Source organism: Erythrolamprus reginae, chromosome 11 (assembly GCF_031021105.1).
Source record: "Erythrolamprus reginae isolate rEryReg1 chromosome 11, rEryReg1.hap1, whole genome shotgun sequence".
NCBI classification, from domain to species: Eukaryota; Metazoa; Chordata; class Lepidosauria; order Squamata; family Dipsadidae; genus Erythrolamprus; species Erythrolamprus reginae.
Genome location: NC_091960.1, coordinates 35,008,089 through 35,035,649, shown reverse-complemented (window position 1 = coordinate 35,035,649; position 27,561 = coordinate 35,008,089). Strand labels below are relative to the sequence as shown.

At 39.8% G+C, this 27,561-nt stretch overlaps 1 protein-coding gene across 2 annotated transcripts; it reads right to left on the bottom strand.

The window, feature by feature from the left end:
- Positions 1 to 250: 250 nt before the first annotated feature.
- LOC139174443 (digestive cysteine proteinase 1-like) lies at positions 251 to 25,060 on the bottom strand. 2 transcript variants are annotated; one of them, XM_070764813.1, is made up of 11 exons: positions 24,994 to 25,060; positions 18,363 to 18,434; positions 18,127 to 18,219; positions 15,272 to 15,444; positions 14,457 to 14,697; positions 12,761 to 12,962; positions 10,904 to 11,097; positions 9,000 to 9,091; positions 6,805 to 6,966; positions 3,439 to 3,628; positions 251 to 1,242 (listed from the first exon to the last, which is right to left on the bottom strand). In XM_070764813.1, exons 1-11 carry the CDS (start codon positions 25,010 to 25,012, stop codon positions 1,055 to 1,057), a joined length of 1,626 nt encoding a protein of 541 aa, XP_070620914.1. In that variant the 5' UTR covers positions 25,013 to 25,060; the 3' UTR covers positions 251 to 1,054. The 2 variants fall into 2 exon arrangements, with proteins under 2 accessions (XP_070620914.1, XP_070620912.1); XM_070764811.1 differs by lacking the exon at positions 24,994 to 25,060 and adding an exon at positions 19,647 to 19,712.
- Positions 25,061 to 27,561: the final 2,501 nt, after the last annotated feature.

Below are 27,561 nucleotides of genomic sequence, written 5' to 3'. Positions count from 1 at the left end.
AAGCCATTCCCACCCAGTCACATGACCATCAAGCAGGGGTGGGCTACTGCCCAGAGGGTGGCGAAATACAGTGGGTAGCGAAATGGAGCTCCACCCCAGAGTGCCCAATTTTCCTCTTTTATTATTACCTTTTACTTATGTTTATACAAGCAACTACTCTCCTATACATGTTTGACAAATAAATAAAAATAAATAAAATAAATCTCATGTTATGCACTGCATAGTTCTTAAAAAGAGAAGAGGACAGCCATTTAATTTAAGTTTTTTTTTATTGATTTGCTTCAGATATTACACTATTTGTTTAGCCATGGTTTATAAATTTGCTGTAATTGGCTAATTTTGCAATCACCATAAGGCACAGTTTACAAACCACAATGGCAGGCTAACATAACATTACTAATATAATATTTGTGTAGGACCTTTCTGGTTGTTTTCATTAAAATGCAAAGGTATTAAGGTAAAAAGAAAGCTGCTTCATTGGAATTGATGGAGAATTATTAGCTTTTTGCATAGCAGACGCCTTGACAATCTTATTCAGGGGTCATAATCAGTGCAAATAATTCAATTCCATTTACCCACATTTGCTTGCTGCATGAAACCTACTATGTTCTGGGAAATGGATTTTATGTTTTCCCTTCCACGTTCTGTCCCTGTAGTCTGAATGGTTGTGATCTTGAAGAAGTGTGTGAATGGCTGCATTACCCCCTGTTCAGTGGTCTCAATGGTTCAAAAAGCTAGAGGGGAATAGTAGGTTAAGATAATAATAATAATAAATTTATTGTCATTGTCAAAACAACGAATTGTCACTGACAACGAAAGTCGTGTGACACCCAGAGACCAGTCCCACCATACATAAAATCAGAATAGATAAATTTAAAAATGGAATAAAAAGATAAGTGCATACAGACAGACACATGTTCAAACTTCAGCTTCTGGCTTGTGATGTCATACTATTTTGCAGCACGAATGATCTGTAAAATGAGGACCTTTTGCTATGGAATTTTCCAATACAATACAACCAGATGTCTTTTGCTGAACATAACAACCATTGTTGTTAGGCCAGGATTGGATAGGTGGCACTAGAAGCTACCCCACAGTTGTTTTCCTTCATGGACATGAGGATGTAGCCATCATTGCCCCAATATGTAGACCAAGAGTTCTTAATGAGCCAGTAGGGTTCTCCCTGGAGGTTTCCGTAGCCTACAGCTAGGACAGCATGATCTAACTCCATGGTTTTATTTCCTAGAAGAATAAGTGTAATAATTAATTTATCATCTCCTTTGACAACTCATATATATGAAGAGTGGGTCTTCTCCGGGTCCTGTCAACCAAACAATGTCGCTTGGCAGGACCCAGAGGAAGAGCCTTCTCTGTGGCGGCCCCAACCCTCTGGAACCAACTCCCCCCAGAGATTAGAATTGCCCCCACCCTCCTTGCCTTTCGTAAGCTGCTTAAAACCCACCTCTGGCACCAGGCATGGGGGAACTGAGATACACTTTCCCCCTAGGCGTTTACAATTTTATGCATGGTATGTCTGTATGTATGATTGGTTTTTATATAATGGGTTGTTTTACTGTTTTTAGTATTGGATTTTGTTATATACTATTTTGCTGCTGTTGTTAGCCGCCCCGAGTCTGCGGAGAGGGGCGGCATACCAATCCAATAAATAAATAAATAAATAAGAAATAAATAAATAAGAAATGAGAGGTTTAACGGTATTTCTAAACAGAAGGCGGCTCTTTTTCAGGACAACTATTCTCACAGTATTCTTGCGCAGTAATGTGCTAGTGGGGGTAGTAAGTTTATGCACTATTTATTGAATGCTTAATAATTTTTTATTGTCCTTCCTTCTCTAGTACCTTAGTACAATCCTTAATTACTTTTAAAATAGGAAATCATTAAATAGTATGTTTTTACCCATAAACGCTTTAATCGTTTTAATTATTATCTAGAACTGAACTTTTATAGGATTTAAAGAAAATTGAGCTACTTGCCTAATCTGTTATCATACTGAACTTTGTGGGTTCAGTACAAAACCTTAAAATGTTGCTTAACCAATAATGCTGTTTATCATTTGTCCTTTTTGTGGCTATTCAAATAATGTGACTTGTTCAACTGAAAAAGAGTCCAAGCCCCTATTTGAAAACTTACCTTGGTCGGCAAGCCACTCCCACCCAGTCACATGACCTTTAAGCCATCTCCCGGTCACATGATTGTCAAACCACTCCCATCTGGTCCCATGGCCGGCAAGCCACTCCTACCCATCACATGATCATAAAGCCACATCCACCAAATGAGCCATGCCCACAGTGTGGCAATAAACCTTTTGGCAGCCCATCACTGTGTTTACGAGATACTCTCAAAATTCCCAAGGTGCCCACCAGCATAAATGCAGCTTCGAGAGCAGTCATGGGCTTTCCCAAATATGCCCATGTTACACCAACACTCCACAGTCTGCATTGGTTGCCGATCAGTTTCCGGTCACAATTCAAAGTGTTGGTTATGACCTATCAAGCCCTTCATGGTTTATCTGAGAGACTGCCTTCTGCCGCACGAATCCCAGCGACCAGTTAGGTCCCACAGAGTCGGCCTTCTTCGGGTCCCGTCAACTAAACAATGTCGTTTGGCGGGACCCAGGGGAAGAGCCTTCTCTGTGGTGGCCCCGGCCCTTTGGAACCAACTCCCCCCAGAGATTAGAATTGCCCCCACCCTCCTCGCCTTTCGTAAACTTCTTAATAATGGGGGAAATTCTTTATCTGGCATGGGGGAACTGAGGCATGGGGGAACTGAGATATTCTTTCCCCCTAGGCCTTTACAATTTACGCATGGTATGTCTGTATGTCTGTTTGGTTTTTATAATAAGGTTTTTTTTAGTTATTTCAGTATTGGATTGGATTGTTACATGCTGTTTTTATCATTGTTGTTAGCCGCCCCAAGTCTACGGAGAGGGGCGGCATACAAGGGGCGTATATAAGTGCACTGATGTGCCTATCGTCCCCTGTCCAATTGTCTTTCCTTATCTCATATGTCATATATATTCTCTCCTTATCTATATCTATATATCTATATCTATATCTATATATATTCTCTCCTTATCTCTTATATCATATATACTCTCTCCCTCCCATCTACTTCTCTTCTTTTTACTTTCTATCGTCATATATATATATTACTTAATGTCTATTCTCTTCCATATGTATTGTATATTGGACAAAGAATAAATAAATAAATAAATAAAAATAAATAAAATCCAATAAATGAATGAATGAATGAATGAATGAATGAATGAATGAATGAATGAATCACAATGAACATCACTATCATTAAGAAAGCAGAGGAAACTCTACGCTTCAATGGGTGGTTCCAACATATTTACTACATCCATATCCCCACTTGGGAAAAAGACTACGAACCAAGAAGTTGGAAAAAAACCCTTACCACAGTTAGGCTCATAATAGATGCCATTGGAGTAGAAGGCAAAAGACTTGTGGGAGGCATCAATGTTCACTGCGATGGGTCCATGCTTGTACAGAGCAGCTTTAAGGTCAGTGGTGTTTTGGGAGGTAATAGCTATGAAGCCGGTGATTGGTGCCCTCAGCTCCGACTGGTTATAGTGGCAGAAGCCATTCTGTGGGGGCAGAAACATAGAAACATAGAAGATTGACGGCAGAAAAAGACCTCATGGTCCATCTAGTCTGCCCCTATACTATTTTCTGTATTTTATCTTAGGATGGATATATGTTTATCCCAGGCAGGTTTAAATTCAGTTACTGTGGATTTATCTACCACGTCTGCTGGAAGTTTGTTCCAAGCATCTACGACTCTTTCAGTAGAATAATATTTTCTCATGTTGCTTTTGATCTTTCCCCCAACTAACTTCAGATTGTGTCCCCTTGTTCTTGTGTTCACTTTCCTATTAAAACACTTCCCTCCTGGACCTTATTTAACCCTTTAATATATTTAAATGTTTTGATCATGTCCCCCCTTTTCCTTCTGTCCTCCAGACTATACAGATGGAGTTCGTGAAGTCTTTCCTGATACGTTTTATGCTTAAGACCTTCCACCATTCTTGTAGCCCGACTTTGGACCCGTTCAATTTTGTCAATATCTTTTTGTAGGTGAGGTCTCCAGAACTGAACACAGTATTCCAAATATGGTCTCACCAGCGCTCTATAAAAGGGGATCACAATCTCCCTCTTCCTGCTTGTTATACCTCTAGCTATGCAGCCAAGCATCCTACTTGCTTTTCCTACTGCCCAACCACACTGCTCACCCATTTTGAGACTATCAGAAATCACTACCCCTAAATCCTTCTCTTCTGAAGTTTTTGCTAACACAGAACTGCCAATGCAATACTCAGATTGAGGGTTCCTTTTCCCCAAGCGCATTATTTTACATTTGGAAACATAAAAACTGCAGTTTCCATTGCTTTGACCATTTATCTAGTAAAGCTAAATCATTTACCATATTACAGACCCCTCCAGGAATATCAACCCTATTGACCCTATTGAAGAGACAAGATAGTCAAGTTCATTTCACAGAAGTCACATTCACCTCAGCCACTCATTTGCAGATTGGTTATCAACCTAGGAAGCCAACAGATCATTTATCCATCTGGCTCAGTGCTCCCCAAACTCTTCATCTCACCGACCCCTTTGTGAAGTTTCAGATTGTCCAACAACTCCCAAATATTATACTTTCGCCATTTGCAGGCTTTCCATGGTCACGCGATCAAAATTTGTGCAATTGGCCACCGGCATGAACTTATGACAGTTGCAGTGTTTCAGCATCATGTGATTAGAATTTGTAAACTTCCCAGCTGGTTTCTGACAAGCAAAATGAATTGGGAAGCCAAATTCACTTCATAACTGCATGATTCACTTAACAACTGTGGAAATTTGCTTACAATCCCAGGATAAGGAAGACCGAGAGATTCAAAGATCTCACTTTAGAATATAATAGAATTTTATTGGCCAAGTGTGATTGGACACACAAGGAATTTGTCTTGGTGCATATGCTCTCAGCGTACAGTGGTACCTCGAGATACGAGTTTAATTCGTTCCGGACCTGGGCTCTTAAGTCGAGCAGCTCTTATCTCGAACGACTTTTCCCCATAGGAATTAATGTAAATAATTTTAATTGGTTCCAGCCCTCAAAAAACTCACAAAGTTAGTCTAAATTATGCAGAAAGACATGTTTTTAATGAAGAAATGTACATGTACATATAAATGAATAATGAAGTTTCTTTCACTTAACTTGTAAACTTTCTTAAACTTTTAAATTTACATATGTTCAACTTCTCTGCCACCCAATCCTGTAGGACAGAGGTCCCCAACCCTTTTTGCACCAGGGACCGGCTTTAAGCGATCAAGAGAGGAATGGGTGAATGAATGGACGGAGGGTAGGAAGGAAGGAAGGAAAGAGGGAAGGGACAGGAACAGAGGAAGGAAGCAAGGAAACTTATGAAAGGGGAGAGTAAGAGAGGAATGAGTGAAGGGAGGGAGGGAGGGAAGAAGGTGGGAAGGAGAAAGAAAAGAAGAAATAGAGGAAGGGAAGGTAAAAGAGAGAAAGAAAAAGAGCAAGAAAGAAAGAAAGAAAGGGGGAAGGGACAGGAACAGAGGAAGGAAGCAAGGAAACTTATGAAAGGGGAGAGTAAGAGAGGAATGAGTGAAGGGAGGGAGGGAGGGAAGAAGGTGGGAAGGAGAAAGAAAAGAAGAAATAGAGGAAGGGAAGGTAAAAGAGAGAAAGAAAAAGAGCAAGAAAGAAAGCTGCAAGCCCCCCCCCGAGCCCCCCAGGCCGGCTGCAACCTTTTAAAACACGCGCGCCGCTTCGCAGCTGTCTCCTGAAGCCGAACGCGGAAGTTAGCGTTTGGCTTCAGGAGACAGCTCCTTGGCGCTTGTATCTCGAATTTGGGCTTGTAAGTAGAACAAAAATATCTCTCCCCTCCCAGCTCTTATCTCGAGTTGCTCTTAAGTAGAGCAGCTCTTATGTCGGGGTTCCACTGTACATAAAATAAAATACTTGAGGGATACGGTAAGGATATCAAATCTTTCACTGGAATGAGGAATTAGTCAGGTTGATTGATAATTATTTTTCTATGTTTGCAGACAATAGCACTGCACTGTTCTAATTTATAAGAAATACTGAATATTGCTTTGTTTAATATTTGACCAACAAGTGATAAAGCAGATACTATGTAAGAGGCAACATTTATGTATTATGTTAAAAAATGGTTATTGCAATTCATTTTTCTATTCTTTTTGATTAAATCTTTCCTTTTTCGGGGGATATAATTTCGTAAAATTAAACATCATTTGTTATACCAGCAGCAGAAACATATTTTGATTGCTAAATATTAGAAAAACAAACATTTTTGTTAATGTTGAATACCAATCTTATTAAAAGCAACCATTGAGAAAGAGTCTTCGGAGAGGGGCGGCATACAAATCCAAATAAATGAAATGAAATGAAATGAAAAAATATTAGAAGTGTTTTATATATTGTATTTTTTATTGAATTGTTTTAAGCTGCCCCGAGTCCATGAAGAGGGGTGGCATATAAGTCCAATAAATGAATGAATGAATGAATGAATGAATGAATGAATGAATGAATAAATAAATAAATAATATCAGCAGAAGAGGCGTGCATAAGTGCACCAGTGTGCCTTCCGTCCCCTGTCCAATTGTCTCTCCTTATCTCATTTATCTTTTCTTCCTTTCAAATTTGTTCACATAAATCAACCAATCAACCAACCAACCAACCAATCAATCAATCAATCAATCAATCAATCTACCATAGATTTACCTGACCCATGTATGGCCCATAATCTTCAGCAGTGGCAATCCCTCCATGCTTCATAATCCATTCAAATGCCTGTGGTTCCTGGCCACCATCACAAGCACGGTTTCCAAAACCCCAGGAGCAGTCGATCAAGATTTGCTGAGATAGTGGGGTAAGGACTCCTGTCTGCATGGAAAAAACAAAAGAGAATCTCTCTCTGGTTAGAAACTAACTACAGGTAGTCTTCTTCTTCTTTTTTTTGCAGGGGGGGGGGTTAATTTTGTTTTATTTTTCTCCACTTTTAAACAGTACAAAATCATGTACCTTCAATCTTGAATACAATACAATGAATTTACATTTATATTCGGTATTTATCATCCAACAATCTATCTAAGTATTGCCCACAAGATCATATGCTGCAACGTTCTACCTGTCAATGATTACTTCAGCTTCAACCACAACAACACAAGAGCACGCAACAGATTCAAACTTAATATTAACCGCTCCAAACTTGACTGTAAAAAATATGACTTCAGCAACCGAGTTGTCGAAGTGTGGAACTCATTACCTGACTCAGTAGTGTCAACCCCTAACCCCCAACATTTTTCCCTTAGACTATCCACGATTGACCTCTCCAGGTTCCTTAGAGGTCAGTAAGGGGCGTGCATAAGTGCACCAGTGTGCCTTCCGTCCCCTGTCCAATTGTCTCTCCTTATCTCATTTATCTTTTCATCCTTTCAAATATGTTCACCTGTACTTTTATATCTTTTCTTCGATTCTTTTCTTTATTTATATCACTACATATCTATTCTCTTCAATGTGTATTATGTATTGGACTAAATAAATAAATAAAATAAATAAATAAACAATATGTTGCCTCTTTTACTTTTATCACCTGGAAAATTTTCATATAAACTTTTTCAATATCATTATACAAACTTACAATATTATTTGCTATTATATCTCATCTATTTGCTTTCACTTATCTATTCAATTTTATTAGATTTTGGCCAAAGTGATTATTTACCTCTTAAAAATCTGTGGCGACTGATTTAAATAACCTCAGTTACATCCCATCCTTGTCGCCAGTGCTATGTTGCATCGCGTGTGGGTAGCAACTGAGGTGTGGGTAATAACAGAGGTAGTAACTGATGTGTACAACTGAAACATTTCTGAGGAAACGCGCTTCTGATAGCTCCTTAAATATAGCTGGAATAATCCGATAGCCAATCAATGTTAACCAACAAATCCAGATAATCCCCACTCGGTTAAAGACCTTGGTATACTAATAACAAAAGATTTAAGTGCCAAAGACCACTGCAACAATATAGCCAAGAAGGCTTCAAGAGTTGTAAACCTAATCCTACGTAGCTTCTGCTCTGGCAATCTCACACTACTTACCAGAGCTTACAAAACTTTTGCCAGATCCATCCTCGAATACAGCTCATCTGTTTGGAACCCATATTGCATCTCAGACATTAACACCCTTGAAAATGTCCAAAGATACTTCACCAGAAGAGCCCTTCACTCCTCCACTCGAAACAGAATCCCCTACGAAACTAGACTTACAATCGTGGGCCTAGAAAGCCTAGAACTAAGACGCCTTAAACAAGATCTAAGTATTGCCCACAAGATCATATGCTGCAACGTCCTGCCTGTCGGCGACTACTTCAGCTTCAACCACAACAACACAAGAGCACACAACAGATTTAAACTTAATATTAACTGCTCCAAACTTGACTGTAAAAAATATGACTTCAGTAACCGAGTTGTCGAAGCGTGGAACTCATTACCGGACTCCATAGTGTCATCCCCAAACCCCCAACAGTTTACCCTTAGATTATCTACGGTTGACCTCTCCAGATTCCTAAGAGGTCAGTAAGGGGCGAGTACAAGTGCACTAGAGTGCCTTCCGTCCCCTGTCCTATTGCTCTCCTATATCTCCTATACCTTTCTTCTATTCCTATATCTCTTCTTCTATTCTTTCATTGATATGTTCTATTACTATATCTTCTTTTCTATTATTTCTTAGATATATTTTACTATGAGTATCTCCTCTGTAACCTTCATCATGTATTTTATTATGTGTATATAGATATATACCCACTAAAACCCTCATTGTGTATTGGACAAAATAAATAAATAAATAAAATAAATAAATAGTGGTGCACCAGAACACTGCAACTTTCAACTATCTATCGGCCATTGGGGGGTCTCACCTTGAGAAAGAGAGCCCCTTCCAGAGCTCCTGTTGTGGCAAAACTCCAGCAGGATCCACATATTGCCTGGTCTTTAACAGGTGTCACAGCTCCTTTATTGAGAAGGAGAGGAAGGGATTGTCAAAATAATAATTAAGGAAAAAACCAGCATTCCAAGTAACGCAGCATGCAAAAGGCATTAGATTAAATAAAATTCTTTGGGATGAAACGGAAACCAAAGTGTGGATTTTAAAGGGCTGAAACCCACACTGAGAACTTAGACGGAACCATCGTGGTCTGTGGAGGATCCAAATTCTATTCCTCGGAAAGAAACAGGACTTTAGTTTCAGAGGGGAAAATCTGATGTCACAAATCCTCTTTTGTCCCAACCGGAAGTTTCTTGTTTAACATTTTTGTTTAAGGAGTTATAAAATAAAACAAGATACAAAATATGAAAGTAAAAAGGGAAATAGGGGGAAGGAAGAAGTGGAGGAGAAGTGAGGGGGGATAAGAAAAGTAGAAATTCATGATAAAGGAAACAGAATTTTATAAAATGTGGAATAATTGGTATAATTGGTTGGAACATAGGCACAAAGTTAAATAGTCAGATACGTATATACCGTAGGACAGAGGGAGAAAGGTGGATAGATCTAGACGTTATAAGATAGACAAAATTGTAATAGGCTGGAGTTTAATGAATTATGTGAACAAAGATAAATTAATAAACAAGTGCTATAGGTATATAGAAGATATACCAATACGAAACGCTGCCAAATGAGTATGGTATTATTTTTTTAAAATTACTGTTTAGTTTTAGGTTTTGTTACATTATGTTATGTCTTTTGAATGTTGGTTTTGTATATATGTGGTACTTCTACCTAAGAACTTTTCCAGATAAGAACCGGGTGTTGAAGATTTTTTTGCCTCTTCTCAAGAACCATTTTCTACTTAAGAACCCGAGCCAGGAAAACTTTCCCAGGAAATTTGAGAGTGGCACGAAGGCCCGGCCAGTTTCCTGCCATTCGCCCTGGGTTTCTCTCTCTGGTGCAGTGTATGGGAGGCAGCCTTGCGCCGGGTGTATGGGAGGCACCTGCTCCCCCTCACTGCCTAAGAGTCCCTCTTTTTTTAAAAAAGCCTTAAAGTTTTGGATTTTTTTGATTCCCCTCCCGTCACCTTCTTCCTTTGGCAGCGACTGTCCTCCTCCTCCTCTTCTTCCTCCTCCTCCTCCCACCCAAATTCCGAGCTTTTATTTCTTTCCTAATGGTTTTGCACACATTATTTGCTTTTACATTGATTCCTATGGGGAAAATGGCTTCTACTTACAAACTTTTCTACTTAAGAACCTGGTCACGGAACGAATTAAGTTCTTAAGTAGAGGGACCACTGTATTTGTATTTATATGTTTTAAAAATTGTTCAATAAAAGCTATTAAAAAAGAAAAGAAGCAAAAGCCATCAACTTTTGACTCTGTTGCAGTGGAATAAGGCATTAACATCAAATCACAACTTTTTTGGGGGGGGTTTCCCCATAATAATATGAACAAGCCATTTCTATAAAGATCTACCAATCCAATCAATAAAACCCGATCAAAGTTTCATAGAACCATAGAAACATAGAAGATTGAGGGCAGAAAAAGACGTCATGGTCCATCTAATCTGCCCTTATACTATTTCCTGTATTTTATCTTAGGATGGATATATGTTTATCCCAGGCATGTTTACATTCAGTGACTGTGGATTTTCCACAGTTCTTTTCTTTTCCATTTCAAGCATGAAGTTCAGAAGCGGTCTGAAGCTAAGTTTCTAAGACATTTTTTTTCTAGACATCCAAAGAAACCACCAAGGACAGAAAGCACAGTTGCAATGTTAGTGGTTGCTGTGTGTGGTGCATAAGCTGAGCTAAGGATGCTTAGATATTGCCATTACCGTAAAGCCTCCAGTCTAAGCTCTCCGGGAATGTGAGACCACTGTAGCTGTCAGATGGGAATGTCCAGCCTTTCCTGGGCCCCTCAGTCTGTAGCCTGCCCCTCATCACGGCCATCTCTTCCGGCGTTCGATCTGCCAAGTGGTTTACGGCCAGTTTGAAGGAGAGGTTGGCTCGGTTCTTGGAGTGGATGTACCTGGAAAGACATGGAGAAAGAGAAGATGACGAATGCTCCCTTTTAAAAAAATAAATTTTATTGATTTTTATTCATTCATTCATTCATTCATTCATTCATTCATTCATTCATTCATTCAATTTTTACGCCGCCCTTCTCCTTAGACTCAGGGCGGCTTACAACATGTTAGCAATAGCGCTTCTTAACAGAGCCAGCCTATGGCCCCCACAATCCGGGTCCTCATTTTACCCACCTCGGAAGGATGGAAGGCTGAGTCAACCTTGAGCCGGTGATGAGATTTGAACTGCTGACTTACAGATCTACTGTCAGCTTCAGTGGCCTGCAGTACAGCACTCTACCTGCTGTGCCACCCCGGCTCATTTATAATATAAACAAATACACTCAACACAAAACAATGCACAGTGATATGTGCTCAACCCACCCAACAACATACATTCAGTCCCTCCACCAAATGAGTGGTGTACTAATTTATAATATTTTAAAACCAGGAACATCAACGTATTTACAAAGTGTAGAGTGATTCCAATTTGTTCTTTATGGCTCGGTCTCGAATTCTACTTAGCCATAAAACCTCTGACCCTGTTCCATCTTCCCATCAGTTTTTCCCCTTTATTTTCATCGATCGTATTCATTTTAATTGCCATAATTTCAAACTGAATGTTATTATTTTTTATTAATATTATTATTAATTAGATTTGTATGCCGCCCCTCTCCGTAGACTCGGGGCGGCTCACAACACAATAAAACAGTTCATAACAAATCTAATAATTTACAATTTAAAATATTTAAAAAACCCTATTATTAAGCAGACATACATATAAATATACCATACATAAATTGTATAGGCCCAGGGGAGATATCTCAATTCCCCCATGCCTGACGACAAAGGTGGGTTTTGAGGAGTTTACGAAAGGAAAGGAGGGTAGGGGCAGTTCTAATCTCTGGGGGGAGCTGGTTCCAGAGGGCTGGGGCCACAGAGAAGGCTCTTCCCCTGGGGTCCGCCAACCGACATTGTTTAGTTGACGGGACCCGGAGAAGGCCCACTCAGTGGGACCTAATCGGTCGTTGGGATTCGTGCAGCAGAAGGCGGTCCCGGAGATATTCTGGTCCGATGCCATGAAGGGCTTTATAGGTCATAACCAACACTTTGAATTGTGACCGGAAATTGATCGGCAACCAATGCAGACTGCGGAGTGTTGGTGTAACATGGGCATACATACTGAAACCAGTTTTGTATTGTCGATGAATTCTCACTTGAAGAAGAAACTGGGTGGACCATTGTCTGGACTGGACATATTTAACCCCATTAGTGTTCTTATTTCTGCCAAAATCTTACACAATCTATTTAATTATCTGCTCTTGGACATAAAATCTCATATTCTTGCAAAATGTTAGCTTTTGGGGAAACTGTAAATTAAATCGATTGCTGCTTTAGGTCTTACTGTTTGTCAAGTCACTTTCCTAGATCGGTAGGAAAATTGATTAAACAGTGTTGGTTTCATCAACTAAACAGTGTCGGTTGGTGGGTCCACAGGGGAGGGCCTTCTCTGTGGCAGCCCTGATTTTTTGGAACCAACTACCCCCAAGATCCACACGACCCCCACTCTACTGGGTTTCTGGTCTAGGGTGTCATTGCTATTATTATCTCTGCTGGTTCTTTTACCTGATATTGTGGATGAAGTTGTGTTGCCTGTGCTCCATCTCTTTGTTGTTTTTGTAAGTCTTTTGGAATTTTTTCCTGTAGTGATGAAACAGATGTTCATGGTGTTGTCTGACTTCTCCTGTCCTCCCAACAAATTCCTGCATTGGGTTGGCCAAGATCCTGTGTTCTGGTCCTGCTCTTGGCCAGTGGCCACACGTGATGCCTACAAGGAGGAAATGACAAAAGTCAACCAAGTAAAGACATGTCTTCTGGAGTTCTCTGTTGCTTGCTGTGCACCATCAAGAAGACTGATATTAACAACAGGTTGTTTCAAGATATTATCTTCGGAGAAGGGCGGCATACAAATCTGATTAATAACAACAACAACATGATTTTTTAAAATACTTTTAAAAAATCATGGAATGTGCAGAATTAGATATGATGACAAGACGTTTGAACAATCAAACGGAAACAGAATTTTACAAAATATGGGACAAAGTGTATAAATGGTGGAATTCTAAAAAATCGTTTCAAAATTATAAATGAATAAATTTATAATCATTTGAATTGATTAAATTGAATATATATATAGTAGAATGAAGAAATTAAAAGGATAAGGTTTTTGGATTGAATAAGTGATTTTAATTAATAATACAGTATTGTTATAATAGATATAAAGTAATAGATTAAAAATAGTATAATTATAGAGTATTTTTGTAATCTTAGTAATTTTAAATGCTCTTTTTTTTGTTCAATTAATTGATCTTAACTAGTCTAATTATATTATCAAAATGATATTTTATAGATGTGAGAATTCACTTGAGGTATATGAATTATGACACAAAAATGGTAATATAGAGATAAATTTAATAAGAACGTAGAATATTATGAATTGTATTTCTGTATTGATCTGATTATAGTTAGATCTTTTTTTTGTACTAGTTAGACTTCCATGATGAGCGGAGCAATGGTAGCTCCTTTAAATGTTAAATGTTGTTCACCTTGTTTGTTTAAAGAAAATAACAACAACAATAACAATAATAACAACAATAATAATACTTAGTACAATCTTGTGATTTCATTTTGACATGGCCATAATCTGGTCACTGAGAAGGTGGTGGGAAGAGGAACATAAATCACAGGCACTTGGAAAGACTTCAGAATCTTTGGCTTGGAGGCCAATTTAAGAGGTCAAATTGGAAGGGTGTTTATTATGTGGGTTCAGCCTAATTTGCCTTTTTTTGGTGACGCCCCTAACACATTCTTTCGTTCCCAGGTTGAATGGTTTTCAAATGTGAAGTGGTCAACTCCTAGAATGCTGAGCAATGGGTAGAATTGCATCACATTGACTAGGACAGGGGTAGGCAAAGTTGGCTCTTCTAATGGCTTGTGGACTTCAACTCCCAGAATTCCTGAGCCAGTCATGCCATGGGTCCTCTCTAGGAATCTCCTGGGAGGAAGCAGGACCAGGAAAAGGTGGGGAGAAGCCTCTGTGGGTCCTCTCTAGGAATCTCCTGGGAGAAAACAGGGCCCCCACCCTCCCTGTGGTTTCCCCAATCACATGCCTTATTTGCTTTTACATTGATTCCTATGGGAAAAATGGCTTTTTCTTACAAACTTTTCAACTTAAGAACCTGGTCACGGAACGAATTAAGTTCGTAAGTAGCGGTAGCACTGTATTGATAACATTCCAGGAACTGTTTTCGTCCCTACTTACCAGGTGGGAGATTGAAGATGCTGGGTGAAAAATGGTGAGAGAAGCTGGTATAATCGATTTCATACTTGTCATAGTGGGAACCCAGGAGAGTGTTGTAGCCTTTCATTTCATAATGGACTGGCAAAGGCCCGCGGGAACCATTGGCCACCCACAACTTGTAGGTGTTCTTCTTCTTACCCCAGTAGGATACACTCTCCATGACTGTGCAATACTGTCCATTGTAATGCTCGTGGTGTACAGGCTAGTGGGCGAGAAAGCAGAATAGAGGGAAAGTTTGCTGTTCCATTCAAGGAAGGGCTGGTGAAAAAATATTATATGTTGCTGTTCAGCACAAGTATTTAATCTCTGCACTTCTATTTCTACTAGTTTTTCTCATCCTTCCTATCATCCTTTTCCTCCCACTTAGGACTGTATGACTGTAACTTGTTGCTTGTATCCTAAGATTTTTATTAATATTGATTGCTTCTTCATTGCTTATTTGACCCCGATGACAATCATTAAGTGTTGAACCACATGATTCTTGACATGTGTCTTTTTTTTAATGTACACTGAGAGCATCTGCACCAAAGACAAATTCCTTGTGTGTCCAATCACACTTCGCCAATAAAGAATTCTATTCTATTCTATTTTAACTAACTAACTAACTAACTAACTAACTAACTAACTAACTCACTCACTCACTCACTCACTCACTCACTCACTCACTCACTCACTCACTCTATAAATAAATAAATTTAACATAATTCAGGTTTGATGTGATATCACATAGAACCCCGAGAGAGATGAGGAGATGGCCCGAAAAACCCACACCTCACCTGGAAGTCTGTTAAGTTAGGAAAGACGCTTTGAGGTGTAACGGGATTCTCAGACGTTCCGTTGATCTGAAAACATTGCTTAACATTGACCTCTGTTTCAGTGGTTTTTGGGGTTATCTTGAAGCTGGCACCAAAAGGTTCCACATAGCTGAACTGGTAAGTGATAACTTGGCCTGGGGAAAAGGGAAAAGCAGAATGAGACCAAACCTTTGATTGCCTCTGACAGCCTAGCGCAACCCCTTCTTATTTCATTAGGATAATCGTTGCTGGCTCTGGTACCCTCCAGGTATGCTGGGACCACAACTCCCGACATTTCCAGTAGACTCTTGGCTGTCAGAGTGCGTTAGTGTAGTGCGTTCAAGTGAGCTCTATAAGACAATGCATGTGAGCAGAACAGATGGGGAGGAAAAATAGGTCAGTGGTGGGGTAGCCATGCTTTGGAGGAAGGCCCAGGGCCAGAGCCTGCGAGATAACTTACACCGCAGAATCGCAGAACAAATTTTAAAAGTAAATGGGTATATATCTCCAAATAGCCCATGTTACTCCAACCCTCCGCAGTCTGCATTGGTTGCCGATCAGTTTCCGGTCACAATTCAAAGTGTTGGTTATGACCTATAAAGCCCTTCATGGCACCGGGCCAGAATATCTCAGGGACCGCCTTCTGCCGCACGAATCCCAGTGACCAGTTAGGTCCCACAACAGTGGGTCTTCCCCGGGTCCCGTCAACCAAACAATGTCGCTTGGCGGGACCCAGAGGAAGAGCCTTCTCTGTGGCGGCCCCGACCCTCTGGAACCAACTCCCCCAGAGATTAGAACTGCCCCCACCCTCCTTGCCTTTCGTAAGCTGCTTAAAACCCACCTCTGCCACCAGGCATGGGGGAACTGAGATACACTTTCCCCCTAGGCCTTCACAATTTTATGCATGGTATGTTTGTATGTATGATTGGTCTTTATAAAATGGGTTTTTAACTGCTTTTTTAGTATTGGATTTGGTTGTGCTGTTTTACTGCTGTTGTTAGCCGCCCCGAGTCTGCGGAGAGGGGCGGCATACAAATCCAATTAATAATAATAATAATAATAATAATAATAATAATAATAATAATAATAATTTAAAAAAATAGCTTCTTTCAGTGAAGGGCAGCCATTGCTTCAGTGTGTGGCTTCCTGTCCATGCGCAGAGGCCAAAGCCAATTTTCAGTACAGTGATACCTCGTCTTACGAACCCCTCTTCAAACGAACTTTTCGTGATATGAACGCGGTGTTTAAGATTTTTTTGCCTCTTCTTCCAAATTATTTTCACCTTACGAACCCGAGCCGCCGCCGCTGGGAATCTTCGCCTCTGGACTTCCGTTGCCAGCCGAAGCGCTGGGATTCCCCTGAGCCTCCCCTCGCTGGGAATCCCCACCTCTGGACTTCCGTTGCCAGCCAAAGCGCCCGTTCTTGCATTGCTGGGATTCCCTGAGGCTCCCCTCGCTGAGATTCCCTTCATTTTTGCCGGCACTGCTTTGAATCCCAGTGAGGGGAGGCTCGGGGGAATCCCAGCAATGCAAAACGGGAGCTTCAGCTGGCAACGGAGGTCCAGAGGTGGGGATTCCCAGCAAGGGGAGGTTCAGGGGAATCCCAGTGCTTCGGCTGGGAACGGAAGTCCGGAGGTGGGGTATCCCAGCGGTGCAAGGCAAAAGGGGTGACTTTTGGGATGGGGTTGCACGCATTATTTGCTTTTACATTAATTCCTATGTGGAAAATCGCTTTGTCTTACGAACTTTTCTACTTACCAACCTGGTCATGGAACGAATTAAGTTCCTAAGACGAGGTATTACTGTATCACGAATTAAGTTCGTAAGACCACGAAATGCAGAGCAGCTGAACAGCAGCGCCCCCCCGAGCTCTGCCCACGCAGCTGTGCTCCCCCATGCCCACCAAATATTGAAAGATTGCTATCATAACTGGATAACTGCATTCCTATCAAACGGACAACAAGTTGCCAAAATAGGAAGAAACATATCTAATCCTATTCCAGTTGAGAGCAGTATACCCCAAGGCAGCGTACTTGGACCAATGCGCTTCATACTCTGTATCAGTGATGGTGAACCTTGGGTGCCAAAAGAGCATGTGTGCGCGCTATCGCTCATGCACAAGTGCCCACACCCATAATTCAATACCTGGGGAGCGAAAACGGAGCTCCACCCAAGAGCACCCAATTTGGACTGAAAGATGTTGAAATATCCTGGGTCTAGAAAGCTTAGAACTAAGACGCCTTAAACAAGATCAAAGTATTGCCCACAAGATCATATGCTACAACATCCTGCCTGTCAACAACTACTTCAGCTTCAACCGCAATAACACAAGAGCATGCAACAGGCTCAAACTTAATATCAACCGCTCCAAACTTGACTGTAAAAAAATATGACTTTACTAATCGAGTTGTCGAAGCGTGGAACTCATTACCGGACTCCGTAGTATCATCCCCTAACCCCCAACATTTTACCCTTAGACTATCCACGGTTGACCTATCCAGATTCCCAAGAGGTCAGTAAGGGGCGAGCATAAGTGCACTAGTGTGCCTTCCGTCCCCTGTCCAATTGTCTCCCCTATATTTTATATATCTTTTCTCCCATCCATATATCCTCCCTCTACTCTTCATTGACGTATTCTATTCTCATATCTCTTCTTCTATCCCTTCCCTGATACTCACTACTACACGTTTTTATTCTCTTTAACTTTCAATTTTTATTGGACAAAATAAATAAATAAAATAAAATAAAATAAATAAAATGAAAGAAAATGCAGGGCATCCTGCATAAGCCACGGCCACAGTGTGGTAGTAAAAAATTTGGTAGCCCTTCACTGATTACCGTTATAATACTGAATCCGACTTTTCCCTCCAGTTTTGTTGAACCAGGCTTCAAATGGCTCTTCTATTTCAGCATAAGGCATTTTAAGTATCCCTGGAAAAAAGAGAGGCAGAATTAAAAAACAACACACCAAGCAGTAACAGAAAATATTGACTGAGATCCTTTTTATTCTGAACAATTCTACCACTAGATCTTTGTACCACTTCTTTGTGAATGGTGTAATGTTCTCACATTACCTGCAACATGATAGACATCCCCTAACATGGGAAGCATCTGCAACTGTTTGGGTAACTCTGTCCCGTTCACCACTGAAATGCAAAAAACAAGAAGATGGATTGCTATAATATAATATAATGCAATGCAATGCAACACAATATAGTACAATACAACACAACACAACAGAATATCACACATGTCAGCAATAGTAACAAATGGAAAAATCAATAAAGAGTGTTTAAAGTTTTGCATACAAATCTAATAAATTATTATTATTATTATTATTATTATTATTATTATTATTATTATTATTTGCAAACTTTCAAAATGGACTGTGATTTACAAAATCTGGAGTGGCCATCAATATATCATTTTTTTGTTTGTTGACAATTGATTTAAGAAAATTAAGAGAGCTACTGTACCTCCCTGGAAACTGAAAGATCACATAGTAATCACATAGTAATAGATAATAGCAATAGAGTGGTCAACACCTGGAATTCACTACCGGACTCTGTTGTTTCTTCCCCCAATCCCAAAATCTTCAACCATACATTATTTACAATAGACCTCTCCCCTTTTCTAAGAGGTCTGTAAGGGGCGTGCATAAGTGGACCTTTGTGTCTATCCCCCCTGTCCTAATGTCTTTTTATCTTTTCTATCTCTACTTTACACTTATATTACATTAAACATACCACAATACAATACAGTGTTCCCTCGCTTTTCATGGGGGATGCGTTCCGAGACCGCCCGCGAAAGTCGAATTTCCGCGAAGTAGAGATGCGGAAGTAAATACACTATTTTTGGCTATGAACAGTTTCACAAGCCATCCCTTAACACTTTAAACTCCTAAATTACAATTTCCCATTCCCTTAGCAACCATTTAGATTATTACTCACCATGCTTATTTATTAAAGTTTATTAAAAAATATTTATTAAAGGTGGATGAAAGTTTGGCGATGACATATGATTTTCATCGGGCAGGAAAAACCATGGTATACGGGGAAAAATCACGAAGTATTTTTTAATTAATATTTTTGAAAAACCATGGTATAGACTTTTCGCGAAGTTCGAACCCCCGAAAATCGAGGGAACACTGTACAGTATTACAATACAATACTATATTTGCATGACAAACAAACAAATAATATCCTGCAATTTCATATTTTAACACCATAAAACAACTTCTTCTTATCCTATATTCATTGGGAGGAACCCGTTAGGTGGATAAAAAATGCTATATCCAGTTTAAACATCTGCCTGACTGTGTGACCCACCATAATAATAAGCAGTTAAAATCATCTTACCAAGGAAACAGGTTGCCCACGTGAGCAAGAACAGCTTCTCCATTGTTTGTCCCAGGCCAAGCTCTCTACTACTCAGAGGCAGCGAAAGCAAGTGTCTTATAAAGTCAGCAAATACTCAGCTAACCAATAGATGAACTTGGACCTCCCAAATAGGTGGGATTAGAAATGCAACCGATTGCAGGAATTGGATGGAACAGTCTCTGATCTGATTCACTGTATGTTGGATGGCAAGAGAATATCCAATAATACGCTAAGATAGTTGAATTGTGAATTTATTCTTGGAATGTCAGTATTGGGAAAATGAGCTGAGTGGGGCAAATTTGAAGCCTGTAACATGCCCATCAATTGCATAAAAGATGGAATTATTATTCCCAAACTACAAATTTCTATTCTGTCTATTCTACCAGCAAACATCCCTCCCTCTATTCATCCATCTATCCATCCAACTTTTTACCACTCTTCAGACAATAAAGTATTCATAGAGGATCTTACAATATAGTCAATGTAACCCTTTCCCCTCCAGATCCATGCCATGACATAAAAATGGCATAAATGAACAGGTTCTGCATAATTCTCATAAACCTGTCTTGCTTGGCTTTTTAGGAAGGAAGGAAAGAAGGAAGGGAGGGAGGTGAAGGAAGGAAGGAAAAGGAAGGAAGGAAGGAAAGAAGGAAGGAAGGGAGGAAGGAAGGAAGGGAGGAAGGTAAAGAAAGGAAAGAAGTAAGAAAGGTAGGCAAAGGGAAGGAAGGAAGGAAGGAAGGAATGTAAAGAAAGAAGCAGCCTTTAATATCATTTTATTTACAAAACTATCTCTGGACATCCTTAGAAACTAAGCTATATAAATAAAATTAGTCTTAGAAAATAAGCAGTCCCCTCCAGATCCATGCCAGGATATAATAATGGCATAAATGAACAGGTTCAGCATAATTCTCATAAACCTGTCTCACTTGGCTTTTTAGGAAGGAAGGAAGGAAGGAAGGAAGGGAAGAAAGAAGGAAGGAAGGAGGGAAAGAAGGAAGGGAGGGAGGTGAAGGAAGGAAGGAAAGAAGGAAGGAAGGTAAAGGAAGGAAAGAAGGAAGAGAGGGAGGGAGGGAGGTGAAGGAAGGAAGGAAAAGGAAGGAAGGTAAAGGAAGGAAGGAAAAGGAAGGAAGGTAAAGGAAGGAAGGAAAGAAGGAAGGTAAAGGAAGGAAAGAAGGAAGGAAAGAAGGAAAAGGAAGGAATGTAAAGAAAGAAGCAGCCTTTAATATCATTTTATTTCCAAAACTATCTCTGGACATTCTTAGAAACTAAGCTATATAAATAAAATTAGTCTTAGAAAATAAGCAGTGGATGGTTATGGTACTATTATATTTGGAAATGTGCCCATGTACCCTCTCACCCCACCTATCAAAGGCAGACTAGGGTATTATGGAGAACTGGGCTAAAGCAAGGAAAAAACATCCCTGAATTTGGAGTTGGAGAGCTGGACTGTGATATTGTCCGAACCTCCTCTTGAATTTGGGTAGAATCATTCAGAAGAGGGATGGAGATGGGCACCAGCCAGCTGCACAAGGCCACGTCTTCAATTGTTGCTAGCTTCAGCGCTGTTTTTCTATGTGGAAAAGCCACAGATAACTGTATCATCTGCCTTAGTTGGCAGCAATGCAAGAAAAATAAAAGATTTTGACCAATGTTATCTTCTCTCATTTCTATTCTTCCTGCAAATCTGGTTCATATCCCAAGGTTGGATCCAGGCTGCACTTATGTCAATATGTTCTTTTGGAAGTCAAAACACATGCAGCGAAGCCGCCAGCTCTTTCAGACAGATTCTGTACGGACTTGTTAATAAGAATTCTGCCTTGGCTTCCCTTTGGCCCATGTTACTTAAAGTGGTTTTAAGAGACAAGTTAGTTTGCAAAGTAGAAATGCCCTAAAAAGTACAAGTATAAAATTATAGTACTTAATTCTATGGGCTTTGAACATATGAAAACTAAACACATTAATCTAAGTCAATCATTAAAAAATAGTGCCATGATTTGGGAATGAAATTATTGTCTGAAAAGAAATTATTGACCAATCAGTCATAATTTTTTGAAAAATTCTTTTATTTATAAATCTCACCCCACTGGGATTGGCTTGTAGCACTCTGCCCCTGTCCTCCCCACCTGTTCTTACTTTTTCATCTTTGGTTGTAATCTCTATCTATCTCCCTCTGTATCTTCATATCTATATCTATATTATGTTATGGTGTGTGTGTATGTACCGGTATATATAGATATATATTTGTGTGTGTATAGGTATATATGTGTGTGTATGTATGTATGTATGTATGTACTGTATGTATGTGTATGTATGTATATTCTAAATCCTACACGGGAAGAAACCCTAATATACCAAGACCATCATATATATATATATATATATATATATATATATATATATATATATATATATGTGTGTGTGTGTGTGTGTGTGTGTGTGTGTGTGTGTGTGTGTGTGAATGATGAGGCAGCAGCCATCTCGATCACCGGAACATAGAAACTTTAATAAAACCACTTAGCTTTCGTTAGCGTGCTGCTAACTTCGTCAGAGTGTTAAAAATGCCATGGGAGACGATCACCTTTATAAAGCATTATTCAGTCTGACACGAGCAACAGACACGAGTAAAAGCGGTAGATCCCCCTTTAGCCAGCATGAGCAAGCCCACAATTAGGCTTGCCGCAGAGGGGAGGGAAGGGTGTGGCCCTATGACGCGGGCAATGAGCAGACTGAATAATGCTTTATAAAGGTGATCGTCTCCCATGGCATTTTTAACACTCTGACGAAGTTAGCAGCACGCTAACGAAAGCTAAGTGGTTTTATTAAAGTTTCTATGTTCCGGTGATCGAGATGGCTGCTGCCTCATCATTCACACAGTTACCTGGAACTCGCATTTTTAGGACTATTCTTTATATATATATATATATATATATATATATATATATATATATATATATATATATATATATATATATATATATGTAGATTGTTCTGAGTTCGGGTTTTGCCCTGTGTAATGTTTTAAACATTACACAGGGCAAAACCCGAACTCAGAACAATCTACATACATATACCCGTGAAAATTTACGAAAACAAATATATATATATATATATATATATATATATATATATATATATATATATATATACACACACACACACATATACACATACACATACATATACATATACACACACACATATACATACATACACACACACATGTGTGTATGTGAATGTGTGTATGCATATATATATATATGTCAAATGTTTTTTTAGCTGGAATTTTTTAAAATTAAGGGAGACTAGGATGGTCCCATTTCGGCCTTGTTCTGGCCTCATCAGCTAGCCACACCCTTCCTTACTGGGATTTGATCCGGTGGACTCTGCCTCCGACATAAAATATATATATATATATATATATATATTTTCGTAAATATATATATGGCCGAAGGTCGAAATAGCACTATCCTAGTCTCCCTTAATTTTAAAAATTCAGCAAAAACATGTGATATATACACGTACATACATATATACATACATAAATACATACATATATGCATACACACACACTCATATACAGTCTCCCTTCCTTTTCATTATTAGCAAAAATATGCTACATGTTTATTTTATTTACCGTGTATTTTTGGAGTATAAGACACACGGGAGTATAAGACGCAGCTTAGTTTTTGGGGAGGAAAATAGATGGAAAAGAATCTGCTTACCAGGTATTTATCTGGCTAGCGTCCTTAGTCTGGTGAGCTTCAGCACATTATTTTATCCCCTGGTTACGGCTTTAAAAAAACTTTATTTGGAGAGAGTAACAATGAAAGAGCTTGCAAGCTGGTAAGAGCTGGGAACATCATTAACACCTGGAAAGAAACATTTCGAGCAAGTGGAGTAATGGAAAAAACCCTGCAAAGACTTGGAAAATATTGTTCACAGAGAGTAACAATCAAAGAGCTTGCAAGTGGGTTAGAGCTGGGAACATTGTTAGCACCTGATTAGGGCTGGAAAGAAACTTATTTGGAGCAAGTTAGAGCAATGAAAAAAACCCTGCAAATACTTAGGGCTTGGAAAACATTCTTCCCAGAGAGAAACAACGAAAGAGCCTGCAGGGTAAGAGCTGGGAAGATCGTTAGCACCTAGTTAGGGTTGGGGGGGAAAAGCCCTACATTCAGAGTATAAGACACACCCAAATTATCAGCCTCTTTTAGAGAGGAAAAAGCTGCGTCTAATAGTCCAAAAATACGGTATTTTATTTGTCAATCAAGTATAGGATATTAATTTATATAAACATAACATAGAAAGTAATGATAAAAAAGACTATAGGACAATAGGACAGGGACAGTAGGAACAATGGTAATGTTCAAAGGTCACAATTCAAAGTGTTGGTAATGACCTTTAAAGCCCTACATGGCATTGGGCCAGAATACATCCGGAACCGCCTTCTACCGCACTAATCCCAGCAGCCGATAAGGTCCCACAGAGTTGGCCTTCTCCGGGTCCCGTCAACCAAACAATGTCGTTTGGCGGGCCCCAGGGGAAGAGCCTTCTCTGTGGCGGCCCCGGCCCTCTGGAATCAACTCCCCCCAGAGATTAGAACGGCCCCCACCCTCCTTGTCTTTCGCAAATTACTCAAGACTCACCTTTGTCACCAGGCATGGGGGAGTTAGGATATTCCTTCCCTTAGGCCATTACAAGTTATGTATGGTATGTTTGTGTGTATGTTTGGTTTTTATAATAAGGGTTTTTAGTTGTTTTATTAATTGGATTGTTACATGTTGTTTTTTATCATTGTTGTTAGCCGCCCCGAGTCTGCGGAGAGGGGCGGCATACAAATCCAATAAATAATAATAAAATAATAATGGTGTGCTTATGCACATGGCTTACAGACCTCTTAGAAAGTGGAGGGGTCAATTGTAGAAACATAGAAACATAGAAGATTGACGGCAGAAAAAGACCTCATGGTCCATCTAGTCTGCTCTTATACTATTGTAGACAATCTAAGGTTGAAGATTTTGGGGTTGAGGGGAAGAAACAACAGAGTCAGGTAGTGAATTCCAGGCGTTGATCACTCTATTGCTGAAGTCATATTTTTTGCAGGCTAATTTGGAGCGGTTTAAATTTAGTTTGAATCTATTACGTGCTCGTGTGTTGTTGCAATTGAAGGTGAAGTAGTCATTAACAGGAAGGACATTTTGGTCTATGATTTTGTGAACTTTGGTTACATCAGTTTGGAGGCGAGGTAGTTGTAAATTGTCTAACTTCAGAATTTCAAGTCTGGTGGAGTAAGGTATACACATATATCTTTATGCCATGCACTTACCTTCTGGTATGTTTTTCATAATGGATTCCCAGACAGTCTCTGGAAAGGGAAAATTTTCCAGCAATTTTTGAGACATGAGTTAAATGAAAAGCAGCAAGGGCACCAGTACCACCCCATCCCCCTGAAAAATAGAGAGCATGATGTTAAAAGAATCCACGAATTGCAAGATCAGATGCTAGAAGAAAGAGAAATTAGGCCAGAAGTGAAGTTACCATCAGCCCAAACCCCAGTCAATGGTAACAGCAGCCTTATAGCCATAACATCACAATTCTAACATTTTTCTGTGGAACAACTAAACAGGATGGAGGATAGAGGCAGACTGTAATCTCTACACAAGGTCAATCCTTTCCACTTTTTGAAGGCTTGCCAGAAATGCTTCCTTGCTTGTAAAGAACAGTGCTTTATGTGAATGCAGTAGGTTCATTGTTTTAGAAACATAGAAACATAGAAGACTGACGGCAGAAAAAGACCTCATGGTCCATCTAGTCTGCCCTTATACTATTTCCCGTATTTTATCTTACAATGGATATATGTTTATCCCAGGCATGTTTAAATTCAGTTACTGAGGATTTACCAACCACGTCTGCTGGAAGTTTGTTCCAAGGATCTACTACTCTTTCAGTAAAATAATATTTTCTCATGTTGCCTTTGATCTTTCCCCCAACTAACTTCAGATTGTGTCCCCTTGTTCTTGTGTTCACTTTCCTATTAAAAACACTTCCCTCCTGGACCTTATTTAACCCTTTAACATATTTAAATGTTTCGATCATGTCCCTCCTTTTCCTTCTGTCCTCCAGACTATACAGATGGAGTTCATTAAGTCTTTCCTGATACGTTTTATGCTTAAGACCTTCCACCATTTTTGTAGCCCGTCTTTGGACCCATTCAATTTTGTCAATATCTTTATGTAGGTGAGGTCTCCAGAACTGAACACAGTACTCCAAATGTGGTCTCACCAGCGCTCTATATAAGGGGATCACAATCTCCCTCTTCCTGCTTGTTATACCTCTAGCTATGCAGCCAAGCATCCTACTTGCTTTTCCTACCGCCCGACCACACTGCTCACCCATTTTGAGACTGTCAGAAATCACTACCCCTAAATCCTTCTCTTCTGAAGTTTTTGCTAACACAGAACTGCCAATGCAATACTCAGATTGAGGATTCCTTTTCCCCAAGTGCATTATTTTACATTTGGAAACATTAAACTGCAGTTTCCATTGCTTTGACCATTTATCTAGTAAAGCTAAATCATTTACCATATTACAGGCCCCTCCAGGAATATCAACCCTATTGCACACTTTAGAGTCATCGGCAAATAGGCAAACCTTCCCTTATGTCACTCACAAACATAAGAATAGGACCCAGAACAGACCCTTGTGGCACACCGCTTGTAACCTGTCTCTGCTCAGAATACTCGCCATTAACAATAACTCTCTGATGTCTACGCTTCAGCCAGCTTGAAATCCACTGAACTATCCAGGGATTAAGTCCAATCTTCACTAATTTATCTATCAGCTCTTTATGTGGAACCGTATCAAAGGCTTTGCTGAAGTCCAGGTAGGCAATATCCATGGCACCACCTTGATCCAACACCTTTTAATTTGAAAATGTGTTCTTTGATGGATCAGCATCGCACTATTTTATTGTCCATTTCTATAGAGACCAGAGTGGAGAAGCAGAGTGCCTTTTAAAAGCTAACCGTCAACTTCTCCTTGTGTATTAGTCTTTCAATCTTTTCTTTCAGCTACGCAACTGAAGTTTATAAAGTTCTTCCTGCTGTTTTAAAAACCTAAGAACCTAAGAAGAGCCATGCTGAATCAGGCCAGAGCCCATCGAGCGAGTCCAGCATTCTGTGTCCCACAGTGGCCCATCAATTGTCTAGAAACCCAGTGATGGTGACTTCTGGTCTTGCCTTGGGCATCAAACCACTAGGGTGACCTTGGGCAAGTCACGTCCTCTCAGCTCTTGGAGAAACACGGTCAGGGCAACCCTTGGAAGGGTCCGAATGATCCTTTATCTTACTTTGATTCCAGTGTTCTGCAACAGAGTGGTTTTCTGCATTTTTTGGGTGACTTCTAGACTACCAAAAAAAACCCACAGCAACTTGGTGTGTCATGCCCATGAACTTTATGCGGTAAACAAGTTCCTGAAAATAGGATTAAGGATCTGGAGAGCTGAGATTTAGAGCCTCGTTAAAACTTTTTGGGAATCAGAGACTGCAGTATGTCCGAATTGGAAGGGCATTGATAATGCTCTATTGGTCCAGAGGTTTGTTTCCATGCTGTTAATACATACAACCAGGGGTGGGCTACTGCCCGGATAGGGGGGGAACGCAGTGGGGTAGCGAAAATGGAGCTCCACCCCAGAGCACCCAATTTGCACTGAAAGATATTGAAAGAAAATGCACAAGCCACTCCCACAGTGTGGTAGATAAAAATTTGGTAGCCCTGCAAACAACCTTTTAAACACGTGTGTGAAATTGCTGAAAATTTATTATTATTATTATTATTATTATTATTATTATTATTATTATTATTATTATTATGTCAGTACAACACAGCAAACGAG

What these genes read in the sequence shown, in the direction of transcription:
- LOC139174443 (XM_070764811.1), bottom strand. Translation starts at nt 19,689, where the DNA reads ATGGAGAAGCTGTTCTTGCTCACGTGGGCAACCTGTTTCCTTG. An exon ending in CTAACTTAACAGACTTCCAG is followed by an intron (nt 14,698 to 15,271) that starts GTGAGGTGTGGG and finishes CTCGCCCACTAG; the next exon opens with CCTGTACACCACGAGCATTA. An exon ending in AAGGGGCTCTCTTTCTCAAG is followed by an intron (nt 6,967 to 8,999) that starts GTGAGACCCCCC and finishes TTTTCCATGCAG; the next exon opens with ACAGGAGTCCTTACCCCACT.